This window comes from Gymnoscopelus braueri (genome assembly GCF_963280865.1).
Source record: "Gymnoscopelus braueri genome assembly, chromosome: 4".
Lineage (NCBI taxonomy): Eukaryota > Metazoa > Chordata > Actinopteri > Myctophiformes > Myctophidae > Gymnoscopelus > Gymnoscopelus braueri.
The window spans coordinates 52,455,536-52,473,231 of NC_137605.1; the positions used below are offsets into that span (position 1 = coordinate 52,455,536).

At 39.9% G+C, this 17,696-nt stretch overlaps 2 protein-coding genes across 4 annotated transcripts in view; both read right to left on the minus strand.

The window, feature by feature from the left end:
* Positions 1–9,625: 9,625 nt before the first annotated feature.
* Positions 9,626–13,441, minus strand: LOC308084218 (uncharacterized protein). Its single transcript, XM_080426765.1, has 3 exons — positions 13,211–13,441; positions 11,889–12,005; positions 9,626–10,846 (listed from the first exon to the last, which is right to left on the minus strand). The coding sequence occupies exons 1-3, from the start codon at positions 13,278–13,280 to the stop codon at positions 10,638–10,640; spliced, it is 396 nt and encodes a 131-aa protein (XP_080282891.1). The 5' UTR covers positions 13,281–13,441; the 3' UTR covers positions 9,626–10,637.
* Positions 13,442–14,289: 848 nt separating this feature from the next.
* Positions 14,290–17,696, minus strand: part of ncam3 (neural cell adhesion molecule 3) — a 25,142-nt gene continuing 21,735 nt past the window's right edge. For 2 of the 3 annotated variants that reach the window (XM_080426977.1, XM_080426976.1), the window contains one exon: positions 14,290–17,190. In XM_080426977.1, the coding sequence (XP_080283103.1) occupies positions 17,148–17,190 (43 nt within the window). In that variant the 3' untranslated portion in view covers positions 14,290–17,147. The remainder of the gene's footprint in view (positions 17,191–17,696) is intronic. The other variant, XR_013933080.1, reaches the window with a different exon arrangement.

Genomic DNA, 17,696 nt, shown 5'->3' on the forward strand with positions numbered 1-17,696 from the left:
TCATTCATTTTGTGATAAAAGCAATTGGGAACAAAACTGGATACCACCCCAACAGCCATATGATGGTTAATTAAATCACTTCAGCCACCCCCAAGCTTCTGATTCCATGTTTTAAAGACCACAACTTAAAAGTTAAAGTGAAAAGTGTTTTATTACATTGAAAGCTTTGCGTCCGAAACCACATACTATACTACATACTACACAGTATGCTATTTTCAGCCGACTGTTTAGTATACTAAACCAGTGGTTCTCAACCTGTGGGGGATCCCCAGATGACAGTGAAGTCACGATTTAAGAACTTTTAAGACCTTTTTAATACCTCAAGAAAGAAAATAAAAAAGACCATTACTGCATCAAAAGTAATCAACAAACTATACTATAAAAACATTGGCCAAATTGTTAAATAATATAAGAAAGAGGCAAACATTTTGAAAATAGCTGATCTACAAGCTCACAACACCTCGCATTGCAAGGCGTTGTGAGCTTGTAGATCTGCTGTTTTCACAATATTTATCTGTGGAACCGAGTCAAACTAAATGTAATGCTTCAACTCCTAATTCCAAGTGCTTAGCAGGGTGGGGGGTCCGCAGTTAAAATATGATTATTTGGGGGGGTAGCGGCCTGAAAAGGTTGAGAACCACTGTACTATAGTGTTTCACTTCGGACGTACTACATAGTAGCTTTTGGACATACTATAAAGTCATTTGGCATACTAAATAGTATGTTAGTATGTGATTTTGGATGCAGTCCTGATGTAACTGCCAGAGTAATCATTTTATTGCCTTATTTTTGTTCTTATTTAATATAATTATGTATGCCCATTATCCATGCCCATTTGTTGAGTAACCTTATTAGAAGTGGTGTTTTTGTACCGGAAACTGTGTTAAATGCCCGGAACTCCTTATTAGGGAGGCTGGGACACGGACACGTTAGTGGTTGCACTTCCTCCCTTGAGGTGAGACAGGGAGAGTGTGAGACAGGTATGTTTGTGTCCTGGATCTTTAATGCCTAAAGAATCGCATATTGAACATTATATGGGTTTGAACGTTTGGTTAATGTGATTTGTATTGCAGTTGTGTTGCTGTTGTGAGTCTGTCGTGGGCACAAGGACTCATTCCCTTCTTACAAGTCTATATGCAGCCAGCAAGGTGTGTTTGTTTGTATTTGCTTTAGTTTGTTATGTGTTTGTTTATTTGTACAATGTTTACGATGTTTCTGTTGTTAATGCAAGTGTTTGTTTGTTTATGCTTTGTTTTATGTAGTTCGACGTTGGTGTTATTAGAGCCGCAAGAGTGCTTTAATAAACTGTCAGTATGCAGAACCACTGTGTCGTTTATGACTACTGGTGGGAGTGACACCTGAATTTATAGTATGTATGTATCTCACATACTATTTAGCAATTACTAAGCTTTTGGACAGCCTAAAAAGGTATTTGGCATTCTAAATAGTATGGTAGTATGGGATTTTGGATGCAACCATGGTCTTCTTGCACAATATACAAAAATGTCTCCTTGAATGGTGGTTACAACACCTTGATAGTTGACTTGACCGACATGATTCCCCAAATTAATTATTATATCGTCGGTGTCCGGGACGAACCAGCTAACTCCATTTTCAGCTTTTTTATTTTTTTTCATAAATCAACGCTATTGAACACCCTTTACGTCCGTGTAAAAAATCTAAACATTTGAACCAATGAAAAGTATTAAAAAGCGCCTCTGACGAAACCTCCCAACTCCATTGGATCCTCAAACTGTCCGTCAAAAACAAACAACTCCCCCTCTCTACTCTGCTGCAGCCTTTTCACAGAACAGACTCAGAGCGCGCTGTGCAGTGAACGAGGAGGAGTATCACGTAAACAAACTCCCCGTAGTCTGTTAAAACTATGCAGTGTACCCGTTTATCAAACTTAGCACTGACGCTAATGTTATGAAAACAAGTAATTATATTTCTAAAATCTATGAAGTGTTTAATGAAGAGAGCAATGTGACAAGAAGAAAGGAGTTGATAGCATTTCTGTCGCGACTCGCACTAGTTCTACTGAAACTCCAATTCTGTGAACCCCTCTTTACAAAAGTTATTGTAATATTTAAAGTCCTGTTTATTAATGTTGGCCTATATAAGTGTCATGAAGCATCAGGGCATTAATTCACACGTTGTTGTGATGCATTGTGAGCTTGGAGATCCATTGTTAGCTTTTGGAAATTTGTACCCTTTTGAAACCTCTCCCTCAGCAGCAAGTGGAGCTATTGTTGTTTGGACACCTAACTCCATTTCAGCTTGATTTCTGCTCGTCTGAAACTATCTCCACTTGCGCTGGATTTGGGTAAAGTGGTGATAATATAATGACACATGCAAGTATCTGACGATATATAAAGTCACTATACCAACTTTGATGAGGCAGTATTGCTTTGTTTTAAAAATATAAGGTTTTCTTCATTTCCTGAAAAACGTATATTTAGTTTTTTCGTTTCCTGAACAATGAGCGTTTTGGAGTTAGCAGGTTCGGGCTGGACAGCAGAGATATTCAGAGCTTTGGTGATCCATTTCTTTCAATGACTATTAAGTAGTTACAATGTGAGATCAAGTCCAACTAGTTGATAGGGTGGTATATTGAGAATGTAAACTTTTTAAGCAAGTTTAATTAAGTTTTTCGGTTACACCAACTGACATTTTTGCCATCATTCCTAATCTATCAATATTGAATGACAGACATTTTAGACCAGGTCCTCAAAATGAATAAAGTATGCAAATAACATGTTTATTTTCGAATTGTGTCCCTTTAGCACATTTACTCAAGTACTGTACTTGAGGTATTTTGTATTTACTGGAGTATTTCCAATTTTCAGTACTTTTACTTGAGCTACTCCACTACATCTCAAAGGCAAATATTATACTTTTACTTTAGTTACTAGTTACTTTGAAGGTTTTGAATATTATTTCAAAACACATTAACCACTTCAGCTCAGACTTGTGAAATGGGACATTCGGCATAATGAGTACTTTTACTTTTACAGAGTATAATTGCAGTATTGATACTTTTACTTAAGTAAAAAAATGGAGTACTTTTTCCACCACTGTAATCAAGACAGGAAACCAACCAGTCAGTGGTAACACTCCCTGCTCCAGATACAATGAGAATGCTTGGAACTGTTGTTGGCCAATATTGCACTGTGCCCTCTTTACAGTCTCAAATGCTGATGTATCTGCAATCTCTTTGATGTCAAGGACATTGATTGATTGATTGAAGTACTTTATTTAGAAAGACATGGAATGGAAACAGTACAAGGAAGTATTGATTGATTGATTTATTGATTTATTGACAATTTGCACATAACAGAACAATGTACACAGGGAATAGTCAAAAGGATACACAAGAAAGCCAGAAGCTTATTTCCATCGTGGTCCTGTTGATCTTGGTGTGGGTGCGGGCGTGCGTGTGAGTATCTGTGTGTGTGTGTGTGTGTGTGCGTGTGTGCGCGCGTGCGTGCGCGTGTGCGTGCGCGTGTCTGTGCGTGTGTGTGTGTGTGTGTGCGTGCGCGCGTGCACATGTGTGCGGGGGATACTGACTGGGGGGATACGAACCCTAATTAAAAAAAATATTTTTAGGTCGCCCTGGTAATGAGCCATCTCTTAAGGGAGAACTTAAAACCAGTCATGGAGCTAGTGGTCTTAATGCTTGTTGGTAGTTCGTTCCATGCATCTGTTGCAGTGTACAGGAATGAACTTTGGCCCATGCAACTGCTAAATAGGTGAGGCACAAAATTAGTGGAGCTTCCTCTGGTTGAGTACCTACTGTATGTACTGTGCTGACCTTGGTAAAATATTCATCTAGGTGCAGCATTATTTATGATCCTGTGCACCATACACATTTTTATTTGAATTACTCTTTCCTCGACTTTGAGCCACTTGAGGCTGTTGAAATGGGCCGGCAGAAGGTGAGTTCTGGGATGTAACTTGTGGATCAGTCTAACTAATTTGTTTTGCGAGGTCTGGAGCTTTTTTTTCAGGATCTTTGGGATGTTGGAGTACCAGGATGTGCATAGTCGAAATGGCATTGTACCAATGCCCCTGCCAGTATTATTAGCGCATTTCGATCTATGAAGGGCGATATTCTAGCAAAAAAAAATGTATCCTCTGGTTTACTTTCATGATAACTTTCAGAGCCATGCTCTCTCCAGATAAGGAGTTATTTAGTATGCATCCCAAATATGTTACTTCTTCCTTATCTTTAATTGTCGAGTTGCCAACCACTACCGTAAGCCCCGGGGATTTCTTTAGCTTGGCTGTAGACGCAAACAGGATTGCCTCTGTTTTGCCCAAGTGGAGTGACAGCCTGTTGTCTTCTAACCAGATACTGACTTTGGATAATTCTTTTATTTCATTTTTTCTACAACTGATTTCTCTTTGTGTGAGACTAAGAGGGCTGAATCATCTGCAAAGAGAAACAGATTGCAATCGCAGGCAGACTTCATGTCATTAATGTACAATAAGAAGAAGAGGGGGCCTAGAATACTGCCTTGAGGGACTCCGCATGTTAATGTTTGAGGTGAGGACACTGTGCCATTTACTCTCACCACTTGTTCTCTGCCATCCAGGTAAGATCTTACCCATTTGGTAGCTGTGGTGTTGAAGCCTAAGGCCCCAAGCTTACCCAGTAGGATGCTGTGATTTACAGTGTCAAATGCCTTCTGTAAAGCAAGCATTACCATGCCACAGTACTTACCTAAGTCCACTTCTTTCTTTACGTGATCTGTAAGATATAGTAAACAAGTGTCTGTTGAGTGTGATTTCCTGAAACCGGATTGAAATTCATACAATAACTTATGTACAATACAAGGTCCTCTAAATTGGATCGCTCATAAAAGCACAATGGCTTATTTAAAATGAGATCCCCACGCACTCAAATCATGACGACATTTAAGAAAACATACAGATATACACTATGCAGAACTTCATAAAATCAGTTTACAGGCTACTGGTATGAAAAACAAGAAATATGTACAACTAGAAAAAGTGCTCCTCGGAGCACAGGTCTCCGCCAGGTCAGGTAGGTTATTGTGGGCCAGCAATGTTCAGAATTTGCCAGTCAGGATGGAATATAAAAAATCGTACGGAACCATCTTGATCACTTGCCTAAAGAGATAATGTGTACTGATTTGCATGATGTTTGGACAAATTTTTTAGGAGTAATATAAAAAAGAAAAATCGGCCTCCTGGTGGCGCTATAATAGGGCAATGTTAAAAGGGTGGCGTTTGTTCTTCAACGTAGTGCGAATGTACGTGCAAAGTTCCACCGCAATCGGATGCTGCGTTCATGATTTGCGGCATTTTGTTCAAAACGGGCCACTCCTGCAAACTTTAGATGTCAATGTTAGCCAATCAGGATGGAATATGAAAAATCAATCAGGATGGAATATGAAAAATCAAACAGATCCATCTTGATCACATGACTATAGAGATCATGTGTACCGATTTGCGTGACATTTGGATAAAATCTGAAGGCTTAATCTCAAAATATGTATTTTACATAAGTCGGCCTCCTGGTGGCGCTATAAAAGGCTAATGTGAAAAATGCAGGGCAGATGTTTTTCCTTGGCCTCTAGGGAGTATGCGTGCAAAGTTTCACGCAGATCGGTGCAGTTAGTTAAAAACACAATTTGGCCTTTTATAGCGCCACCATGAGGCTGATTTGAAAATGTTCAAGTGGCATTTATTCCTTGGCCTAGTGGGAATGTGCGTGTGAAATTTCACAGAAATCGCAAGCTGCGTTCATGATTTGAGGCATTTAGTTCAAAATGGACCAATCCTGCAAACTTTGGAAGCCAACCTTAGCCAATCAAGATGGAATATGGTAAATCAGACAGATCGGCGTTGATCACATGACTATAGAGATACTGTGTAATGATTTGCGTGATGTTTGGATAAAATCTGTAGGAGTAATATCAAAAAATGGATTTTGCACAAATAGGCCTCCTGGTGGCGCTATAACAGGCCAATCTGAAAAATTGGTGAATTGGCATCCAGGGAGTATGTGTGCACAGTTTCGCAGCGGCCGGGCCAACGGTGCCGGAGATTAGCCGCTCGCAGACAGATGGACACACGGACGGACGGACGGACAGGGGGTAAAACATACTCTTTCGCCATGCCTTTCGGCCTGGCGGAGACAATAAACAGTTCGAGGAGGGGGGGGGGGGGGGGGGTTAGGTTAAGATTTTGACAGCAGCCACCTGAAGGTATTTTTTAGGGCTGTTTTGAAAGTGAGTAGGGTTTTACACTCCTTTACTCCTTTTGGTAGGACATTCCACATTTGTGTTGCATATGTAACCATGGCAGAAATATAACAGATCAGTAACTTCGACTACGCCACCTTGGGAGTTTCACCCAAAGAATCAATTAAAGTGCTAAAGTAACCACACTGAAGTACAACACAGGTTCATTTGTAAATGACTGGAGCAGAGACGTGCTTCTCAAGATAATCAAGTACATTTATTTTAAATGCCACAGGATGATATCATACTAATATTACACTTTAATTAGACAAGTTAATCACAATTTAATGTTAAAAGAGTAGAAAGCACCATAATAAAATACACAAGTGAAAGGCCATAGTCAGACTGCAGGGGGGAGGAGAGACAGAGGAGTTCGTACAGTGAGGGTTCAAACACTTCAACACTAAAAACACACAACACTATTGGTGGGTTAGGTGCACACAAACCACACACACACACACAGCATGCAGTGGATAGCAGATGTTCTCCCCCACAGTGCGACTGCGGTCGCCTCCAACTAGTGGGGTACAAGAAATGGCAATTAGATATCTATAAACAGTGGCAGTTGGATTATCAATGAGAATAAAATACAATACATCGGAAATGAGGGTCTAATAAAAGGGGCAAAGGCAGCAATGGAGCTAAGGAGCGCCTATAAAACAAAAGACAACAGTTAGCCCCCACCAGGCATTATAATTATACATCAGCTTCAAACCTTCCAAAACAAACTGATTCGACTACTTCTTGGACTGGGGCCCATGACCCACCTCTCTCCCACTCACTTTGCCAGCTTAGACTGGCTCAGGGTGGAAGACAGGGTTAAACAACTAAAAATGGGACTGGTCTTCAAAATTGTAAATGCAGATTTGCCCTAAATGCCCCCTATACCCGCATATCTGTCTAAATGCCTCCAAAAAGTTAGTGACACCCACATTCACGAAACTAGAGGGAGCGTAAACAACAATCTGGTACCACCCACCCATAAAACAAACATGGGCAAATTCTCCTTCTACAGCACGGCCACCAAGGTATGGAATAGTCTAACCCCATCCCTCAAAATGCAGTTCGCTGGGTTCATTTAAAAACAGCCCTAAAAACTTTCTGGAGGCCAAAAGAGGAGGTAGTACCAGTTTCCCGGTAGACAGACGACCCCCCCTCCCCTTTTTTGTATATATATATTTTTTCAAGCTTTTGTTTTTGTACATAGTGGTATTTTTTCTATATTTTTCTGTTGATATTTGAACCGTTTGGTTGCTACTATGTATATATGCCTATGAAATTAATACCAAGGACCCCAACGGAAACAAGTCCGCAAGGACTTTTTTGGTCGGACCTTTTAGACAAAAGTATTATAATAAATGTAACTGTTGTTTTACATTCTTTTTGCCTAATAAAAATTTCAACCAAACAATCAAAATACTTTCAAATCAAAATACAGAACATTAAGTACAGTACCTCAACAGTCAAGGTCTGTCTAGGGCAGGGTGTTAGATTTCTGCTGAACCTATGACACCATTAAAGTAAATCTATCGTAAGGTATTGGTTCAGTGGTTCTGTTAAGTGGGGAGACGTGAAAACACCCTTAAAAATGAAAGTGACAGGAGATTAACAATTGTGAGATCAAATCATTTATTCTCCTTAGTCTAAGTTTTACAATTATTTATGAGCCTAAAAACAATCAGAATGAATTATCATATACAAAAATGATACTACACCAGATATATATTACATCGGAGCTCCGAGATACACGCCTCTCAAGCAGATCGAGAAGTTTGTAATAACATAATATTTTTCTCATCAAGCTTTTATATCTCTGGCATATAGATTAAAATAAAATCATCAACAGGAGTCGCTGTTGATCCATCCATCGAAGCCAGGCAAAAGGTTTCCTCCCTGTGTGTTCATTCTCTCACGGCTGCTACGGGCTGCAAGATGACCTTGGCTCCTTCAGGGTACCTGTGGAATGTACCCTCCCTAAAACTCCTCTCTTCTGTACTACTGTAGATAACACTATGTCTAACACTGTCTACTGTATTGGAGCGTTATACTGAATCTGAGGAAATGTTACACTGAGTTTTGCTTCAGGAGACATTTGATGGCAATTGACATCATAGCTATTATCAGTTGGCACTACAATGAATGTATACAATAGTTTTAGACCACAAAGACTAACTTTATGAAATCATTAAGGCACTCTGACCATTAAAGTAAGTTTGCCTGCAGTCAGATGAATCACTCGAGGGGAGTGAGAGAGAGAGAGGGCCTCTAAGGCGATATGATCTCATCTCATGCTAATAACATCGCTTTGGAATATAAGGTCATAGTGACACATTTATACTAAAACTCAACACTTTTAGACCTACAAATTATTCAAATGTACGCACAATATAAAATCTAACTATTAATGTATTGCTCAAGTAATCAGAATAGCTGGGTTTAATTCTGAAAACACTCTAATTTCCTTCCAAGGGGCACGGCAGCATACACAGTAGTACAGAATTATGTTATAATCACCATACTGTATGAGGGCACAATCTATACAAAGGCAACTTTACACCACATACCTCAGGTTAAGTGAGGTTTGGGCCCTACCTTTTGGGCCTAGAAAGCGCCTCTTGGCCTCTGCTCTTATCCTCAACACTGAGGCAGAGAGGAGGGCGCCTGAGGAACATATACCATTAACAATAAATACAAAACAACATCAGCAGTTTAAAAGCAAAACAACACTCCATTGCCTACCTTGCTCAGACAAGCCAGTGCCTACAGAGTCAGAGAGCCAAGCTGGAATGAAAGCATGAGCAACAGGCTTTATAGGTGTTAATCAGTGATTACCTACACATGTGTAATTGCGGCGTGGACCCAGAAGCTTGAATGGAGACAGGTCTCCCTGTTACACATAGCATGAGAACGAGCAAGTCATCACTCTCCTCTCTTTGAATGAACAATGAGCAGACATCTTTCCTAAAAGTTTTCTACACACTTGCCATCTGGTCATGGTGGAGCACATCATTTTGTCTTCCCACGAGCTGGTGGTGTGCATCTTCAAAGTCCTCAATCAGCGATCCAATCTCAGAGCCAGCTATCAGCCACCATGATTAATATAATGATATTATGTATAATGATATATAAGGTTTCCAATGGAATAGGAACGCTTGCCAACTGCTGGTTGCCATTATGAAAAATACCTTTATTTTGACTATGCCTCTTCAATTTTCAAATGTTTTAATTTAACTCCAATACCTCTTTAAATGCTTCTTTCAACTTTAAATTGCTTCTTTTTATTCATTATGAAAAGCAAAAGACACATGAACGTTTCTGTCACCCATGGAATAACAGAAAGACACAATGTCCATGTGAATTTATTTTTTTATTTTTACCACAGCCTTGTTAGATTACTTTAATATACTCAAGCACACCATAAGCTAATATTATCTCACCACTACCATTATTGGTATCAATAACAGTGTTACATGTACCGTACATGAACTGTACAACTCCGACTCTGTTATAGCATAGTTGCTCAGCTTATTGCTTCTGCTACAGCTTATCACGTTTTAATAAAGCATCAAATATAATATAGATATATTTACAGATATGCATTTGGAAACATTCAAAAGCTGCAACATACTGTACAGTATGTGCCATATACCACTATACACCTAACGATCTCCATGTTGTGACAGCATATTGTCTCTGTCAAGCATAAACCTTGTATTTCCATCTTTTTATGCTTTCGCATAACATTAATTAATCAATGTCCTATCTCATACTTTGTCGTATGACAAAAGTAGCGGAAACAGATCTGCAGATTGTAGATCTGCTATTTTCACTATGTTTGAAAGGTTTTGTATGTATGTATGTAAAGAAACCACATTGGACGTACAAGGTTTCTGCTCAACAGTGAAAATATACTCAGTGGTGGAAAGTAACTAAGTACATTTACTCAAGTACTGTACTTAAGTACAATTCTGAGGTATGTGTACTTTACTTGGGTATTTCCAATTTCATGCTTGCATTAACCACTTTATCCCTATATACTTTACAAGCTCACAACGCGTCGCAAAGCGTCGCTTTGCGACGCGTTGTGAGCTTGTAGATCTGCTAATTTCTAAAGATTTTAATACATTTTGAACACTTGTGAAACGGGACATTCTGCATAATGAGTACCTTTACTTTTGGTACTTAAGTACATTTTGATGCCAATACATTTGTACTTTTACTCAAGTACATTTTGAAGACTTTTACTTGTAACAGAGTATGTCTGCATTGCAGTATTGATACACTTACTTAAGTAAAACATTTGAGTACTTTTTCTACCACTGAATATACTGTATTGGTTGTAATAATTGGCACATGTCATTGTCTTCAGTGTGAAAGTAGTAATCCCAGCAGAGGTAGAAGCCACAGCGCCATGTGGATGTGAGCTGTGTCGGCTCCACTGAAGTTGCAGAAGTTGCTGCTGCTGCAGCAGTGGACGCTGCTGCCGTTCCCCTCCTCATCCACGGAGCCAGCCGATGCAGCACCCAGACAGGTGGCCCTGCTGGCACACTGCTTCACTATGGACTTAGAGATACCTGCACAGCACCACACACACATGGAAAGGTCACATTATACAGTTCAGTACAGTACAGTATATTATGATATTCAATTACATGATGATTGTAATATTTTATATATATATATATATATATATATATATATATTTACCACTTTAACACTGGCATACCTATTTTTGGCATGTCATTATACTGTAGATTAGTGTTTCTCAACCTTTTTTGGGCCAGTGCCCCTATCCAATATCCAGGCCTGTCAAGGCTTTCAGGGTCTGTGACAGGGTCTGACATCCCTGTCACACAGTGCTGTGAGAGGGACCTGATGTGACAGGGCTATGACAGCCCTGTGACAGGGCTATGACAGCCCTGTGACATGATACTGACCATGATACTGACATGACACTGACATGATACTGACCATGATACTGACATGATACTGACCATGATACTGACATGATACTGACCATGATACTGACATGACACTGACATGATGCTGACATGATACTGACCATGATACTGACATGATACTGACATGATACTGACCATGATACTGACATGACACTGACATGATACTGACATGATACTGACCATGATACTGACATGATACTGACCATGATACTGACATGACACTGACATGATGCTGACATGATAATGACCATGATACTGACATGATACTGACATGATACTGACCATGATACTGACATGATACTGACATGATACTGACCATGATACTGACATGACACTGACATGATGCTGACATGATACTGACCATGATACTGACCATGACACTGACATGATACAATGATACTGATATGACACTGACATGATACTGACCATGATACTGACATGATGCTGACATGATACTGACCATGATACTGACATGATACTGAATTGTTTCTACCCCGTTTTAGCAACAATGAATTAACACAACACCTGGTATTTTGGTAGGCTGCGAGGATATCTGATTGTCTATGCCAGACATGTCTGCAGCAAAAGTGAACATGTCCAGATGAGTTTACACTTACAGTATGTGTTCATTTTTTTAAGAGAGTAGGCTAGTTACCCAGTACGTCTACGATGCTCATGCACGTATCCAACGGTTCCGGACATGATTGATTTTTCATGTTGCATTCTTCATTGGTCGCAGTGGAGATGCACACATAGCATGTCAGCGACAAAGCTAGCAAAACCGAGAAAGAGACAAAGCCAGAGACATATCAGACATTCACCCAGAATGTTAATTGAAGCAACTGATACATACTACACAGTATTTATATATAATACAAGCAGAAAACGTGGTGCAAGCTTGTCCGTCATTTCTGGGGTTATCGACAACAAATCACTTTGCAATGCGTCCATCGATCAGCGTGTTCAGGTTCCGGTACACATCACTTGCCAAGTTATTGCGTGGGTGAATTAGGCTCTCACCCTCCTTCTCTATCTCTCTCTCTCTCCCTCTCCACTCACCCTCTCTCTCTCTCTCCCTCCCTCCCCCCTGTTTCAAAAATTGCTTTTGTTGTTCCCAAAATATCCTCGGTGCTAGGACCATGCAGCATTCGTTTAGGAGCGGTGATTCCGTGGCTTTGTTTCTAAATGAATTCTGGGAAAGGCAGTTCTATCAGACAACAGAGTTACCAAAAAGAATACTAAAATGGATGTTACAAGGTAAAACTTTTGGTTTTAATGTGAAAATTGTTATTCTATTATTTATTAGAATTATGTTTTTTAGACACATCCACTGGCTACCAAACCATTCCAAAATAGAAGGTGCTGGAAATGAGGGCAGATGAGTATTTAAGAATAATTCCACAGTACTATGCACACTGTTAACCTTTACAATTGTAAACAAACTAGTTAAGATCTGAGATGTGAAACTATTGACAAAAGAACAGACAAGGGCACATATTAAGTATCTTTGAATTTTAATTTAAAAAAAAAAGAAAAAAAAAGTCTTGACACATTTTTTAAATGTGTCCAAAAGTAGGGATATAGGGATAGCCTATGTATGTTTGGATAAGTAGGCTATCAAACATATAAGACAGTCTGCATTTCCCAAAAGGAAATACAATACATGAATTTCCTTTTGGAAAATGCAGACTGTAGACCAGTGGTTCTCAAAGTGGGGGTCCAGGGACCCTCAGGGTTCCTTGAGGAGGTGCCAAATGGACCCTTACAGGTCTGTAACTCTGAGAGTGTACAAATGTAACCAAATGGATCCTTTTGGGTCCATTTGGTTACATGTGAACACTCTCAGAGTTATGGGGGTCCTTGAAATAAATAAAAAAGTTTGAGAACCACATTAATGACCAGTGGGGGATGTCAAAAGCAGAGGCATGGACCCCCCCCTCCCCCCATCATATCCAACCCCAGAGGAGGTGGTCTTACCTGGAGAAAGAGAGGCAGAGAGCAGGAGAATGCTGAGCAGGATCTTCATGGTAGGAACAGCACTGTTCATCTCTGTCCCTGTTTGACTCTCTGGGCTGACTGTGTGAATACAGTTATGTCTGGCTTGCTTGGCTGCTCTGTCTGTCTGTGTGTGTGTGTGTGTGTGTGTGTGTGTGTGTGTGTGTGTGTGTGTGTGTGTGTGTGTGTGTGTGTGTGTGTGTGTGTGTGTGTGTGTGTGTGTGTGTGTGTGTGTGTGCGTGTGTGTGTGCGTGCGTGTGTGCAGACGTGCTTTACCTGGCATGTGGTATGAAGCAGCTCCTACTGTATGTCGCAGGTCCACCCATGCCACATGCCATCAGATAGAAGTCATTCCATAACTACCGTTTTGGTGTGTGTGTGTGTGTGTGTGTGTGTGTGTTAGAGGACATTCTTGGTGTGGTCCTGGTTTCACAGATACTTATCTCCTGCTGTAAGTTTGTCAGTCTTGTCAGTCATACAGTAGAACACAATGCAGCTTATTCAACACACTGCAGCCAGCATCTCATTAGCATAGCAGGCTAACCACATGAACCTAATCTGGGGTGAACCTTTGCTGAAAATAGCCAATCTACGTGCTTGTAGATCGGCTATTTTCGGCAAGGAGAATCTAGTATAGCGCCCTGGAGGACGTGGTTAAATCAACAAGTATTATTATTAGATATAAATAGTTACAGGCCTGCTGCGTGATCTGCAACAGGTCTTAAAACAAACTCCACATGTGCCTGTGGGCTGGAAAGAAAATAACAATAATGGACAAAACGTTTAGCTCATAGTAGTATTGCATGTGATCTCATTCACATTGATAGACACACAAGGCATGCAGTTTACCTACAGTACACACACACACACTGAAACTTCATGAACCAGTCAAGCAGATACCGCCATATCGCTTTCATCTCTGCTTGGTTGTCTGGTGGTGGCATGTGATGATACAGTAGATATACATGCACGACGGATACTTAAACATGACCAGTGAAACAAACACACACACACCCACACCCACCCACCCACCCACCCACACACACACACAGGCTTCATAGTTTGTTTCTATCAAATATTTAATACCAAAAACGTCCAAAAAATGTATCAAAGCTGTAACAATAATGTGTATGTACAGTCCATGTACAGTGTTCCTTACAATAAAACAGTTGTGGGTTGAACTCACGCGCTCTGGGACAAGAAAGCTTTTTATCACAAGAGCCAGCCTCAACATTCTGTTTCCATAATGGACTCTTTTCACAGCGACAACTACGTAATTAGGAGTCAGTGGTGAGTGGGTAGAGAGGCGGCCTGGAAATCGTAAGGTCACCGGTTCGCCGCCCAGTCTGTGGTGAAGTGTCCTTGAGCAAGACACTTGACCCCAAACTGCCCCCCCCCGACCCCAACCCCAAGCACTCATCAGGACCATCTGAGCAGCCATCAGCTAGGTGAAGCTGAAACTGAACAAAAAAAGATTGTCCCAAATTGCCTGATTTCACCGTATAAAATATTGAATTTACAACATTGTGTTTCAAACCCGGTGGTCTGTGGGCCACAGATGGAGGTTTGAAGGTATAATTCACATCAAACAGAACATTACATATGACATAGTTCAGGTGACCTCTACCTCTCTCTCTTCAGCCCGATTCATACTTTATCGCATGACAGCATCACATGCCGAAAATAGCCGATCTACAAGCTCACAACGCGTCACAGATGTGATGTGTTGTGAGCTTGTAGGTCGGCTATTTTTAACGTGCCATCGTGGGACAAAGCATGAATTAGGCATTCGTCTCAATAAGAACAGTTAGTAGTAATAACATAACAAAACGTAATTAGCACTGGCTACCTTTCACTTCTATACTGTTTTAGAAAAGATTTTTAGGTCCTTGAAATAGAAGGGTTTGACTACATAGCTACTGGTGCTCTTTATTAGTTGACTCATCACAACCTCTTAGTTAAAAAGTTTAAATTAAAAGGTTTCTGCCAAAATGAAATGTTTTACATAAGTAGTATATTATATCACAGGTTTCTGCCTAAATTAAATGTTTTACATAAGTAGTGTATTATATCTCAATGACTTCCTGTCATTCTGTCAGTGTTAAGTAAAATATAAAAAGGTTAGTTATAATACTGCAAGGCTGTATCTCTGATCAATCTCCTCTAAAATTACTTCTGGCCAGTCAATGTGGTTAGATTCAATAAATATTAAGATGTTTAGATTCACATTTTGACACTGGAGATAAGCAGCCATGTTGATATTGTAAATGGTACGAATGTTATGACAAGAAGTGTTGCCAAAATAACATTATTAACAAAACATAAAAAGCAGCTAGCCTATACCCATGCAGGATTAGTGGGATAAGAAAACTGAACATTATGCATGAACAAAATGTATATCGGCTAGATAGAACATTGTATTCAGGGGTGGTTGGGCGGGGCTAGGGGGAGCAGATAAAGAATAGGTCAAATATATGTGCTTTGTGACTGTATTTTTGTAAGTTTGAAATAAAAACAATTGTACACAAAAAACATGTTTAAAGTGTAACTAAACTCTTGGGCACTAAACTCTTGGGCACTCTTGAGCACGCTTGCTCACATCTATAAAGGCTAGAAATGACCTAAAGAGCTAGGCTAGGTAGGTGTCAAATTAAGTAGGCTAGAGTTTTTTTTTTAAATGCAGTCATTGTGCTCAGTCAAAATTTAGCAGGTAAGAATCTTTGAAGTTAGGCAGTAGTAAATAATATAGCAACTTACAACACAACTGTAACTTTACCCTGTAAAAGTCTTCAATCAGGTGATTAATGCATAATGAGGACGGAAAACAAAGACCACCTGTGATCTGATGATATAAATACTACAACCAGAAGTGTTGTCGAAATAACATTATGAACAAAATATACAGTAAGAAGCAGTTATACTGATGCAGCGTTAGTAATAATATTACAATGATAATGATTTTTTAATGGTTTATATAATCCCAGTAGGAGCAGACAGGACTACAAAATAACCTCACATCCTGTCTGTAGAGCAGACAGAGTTACCAATAGTGACATCATATCCTGTCTGGCGTCTATTACATACATGCCAAAGGGGATGTGGGACGTTTCTGGACTTGAGGAGAGTCTGAATCATAGATTATATACACGTAGATACAGCATTGGCCGCTGCTGTTCATTGGAGCGATGTGTCAATGCGGCCGCCATATTGGCAGGGGCAAGCCGTAATGCATGTACACCGTATGCTCCATGTGTGTCAATAGAAGCAGCACCATCATAACTTGTTGAATACTCAACCAATTGTCACAGTTATTGTTTTGTTTCAAATGTCAGACATGTAGTTATGATATAGGATATTTAGTCAAATAAAACATTTGAGTTTTCATACCAAGACACCTTATCTTGCATAGATAGTAACAGTAATGGTTATGAGTTTTGTCACAGGTACTTATACAACTTGCAGTGGAGTTATGGCAAGTTGTCCCTGCCAATATGGTGGCGACGTTGACGTATGATCCACATATGGCCAAGGCATACATATATTATGTCTATTATGGAATGGCTGGCCTAAAACACAAGCTCACTGGATCTGTTAAGTCTCAAATGTGCCATATTCTCCAAATATGACAGAGAATGTTATGGGGGAGCGTGGCATAACATTACCTTCCATAAAGAATGGTGTACCAGTCTCCTCTCCTCATGGAGGCCAGCTAACATTCCAGTTCCTAGTTGAAGGCATCTTCACTGCCTTCCACAATCACTGTCATCAACAATGTTTTTTAAAGTCTTGAATACACTGTCTGCTGGGGATGGATGAGGGATCAGTAGCTTTTCACTGATTGATAGGCCGCTTGATTGATTGTCTCCTTCTAATCTGATCACTTCCTCTGTCCTGGTGACAACACATCTGGTTGATGACATCATGCATCAGTGGCGGGCGGGTCTCTGTGATGCGGGGCTTTCCTGAAGGGAAATACATTATTTGTCATTCAGATGAACGTGTAACTGAAAGGCTTATATTTATAATTCATTAAATGTGTCGAAATTACGTATTTTCAACTGAAAGAAATGTTGTTGTTTTTTTAATCTTTGAAAAACATCAGCTGTGTCTAGCAACACAGTGGAAAGGGTTGTGTTACCAAGTATCAATTAGGCTTAAAGGGATTTCTATCGATTAGTCACCCCATGGAGACTTGAATTCATGGATATTTTTTAGTTTTTGTCACATTCCTAAGCCAATAACTTGATGACCAGCAGCGGTTCCGGTAGGAGACACAAAGAGTCTCCTACCGGAACCGTGTGAATAATTGAGTGAATAATTGCTAGAATAATTGCTAGAAAAAACATATTTTTTGGGGTGAACTATCCCTTTAAGCACTTAAACCTGCCATCCCTGTTTTAGGCATGTCATTATAGACAAAAACGTTAAAAAAGGGTAAATGTTCTAATATTTTGGAAAATTAAATAAA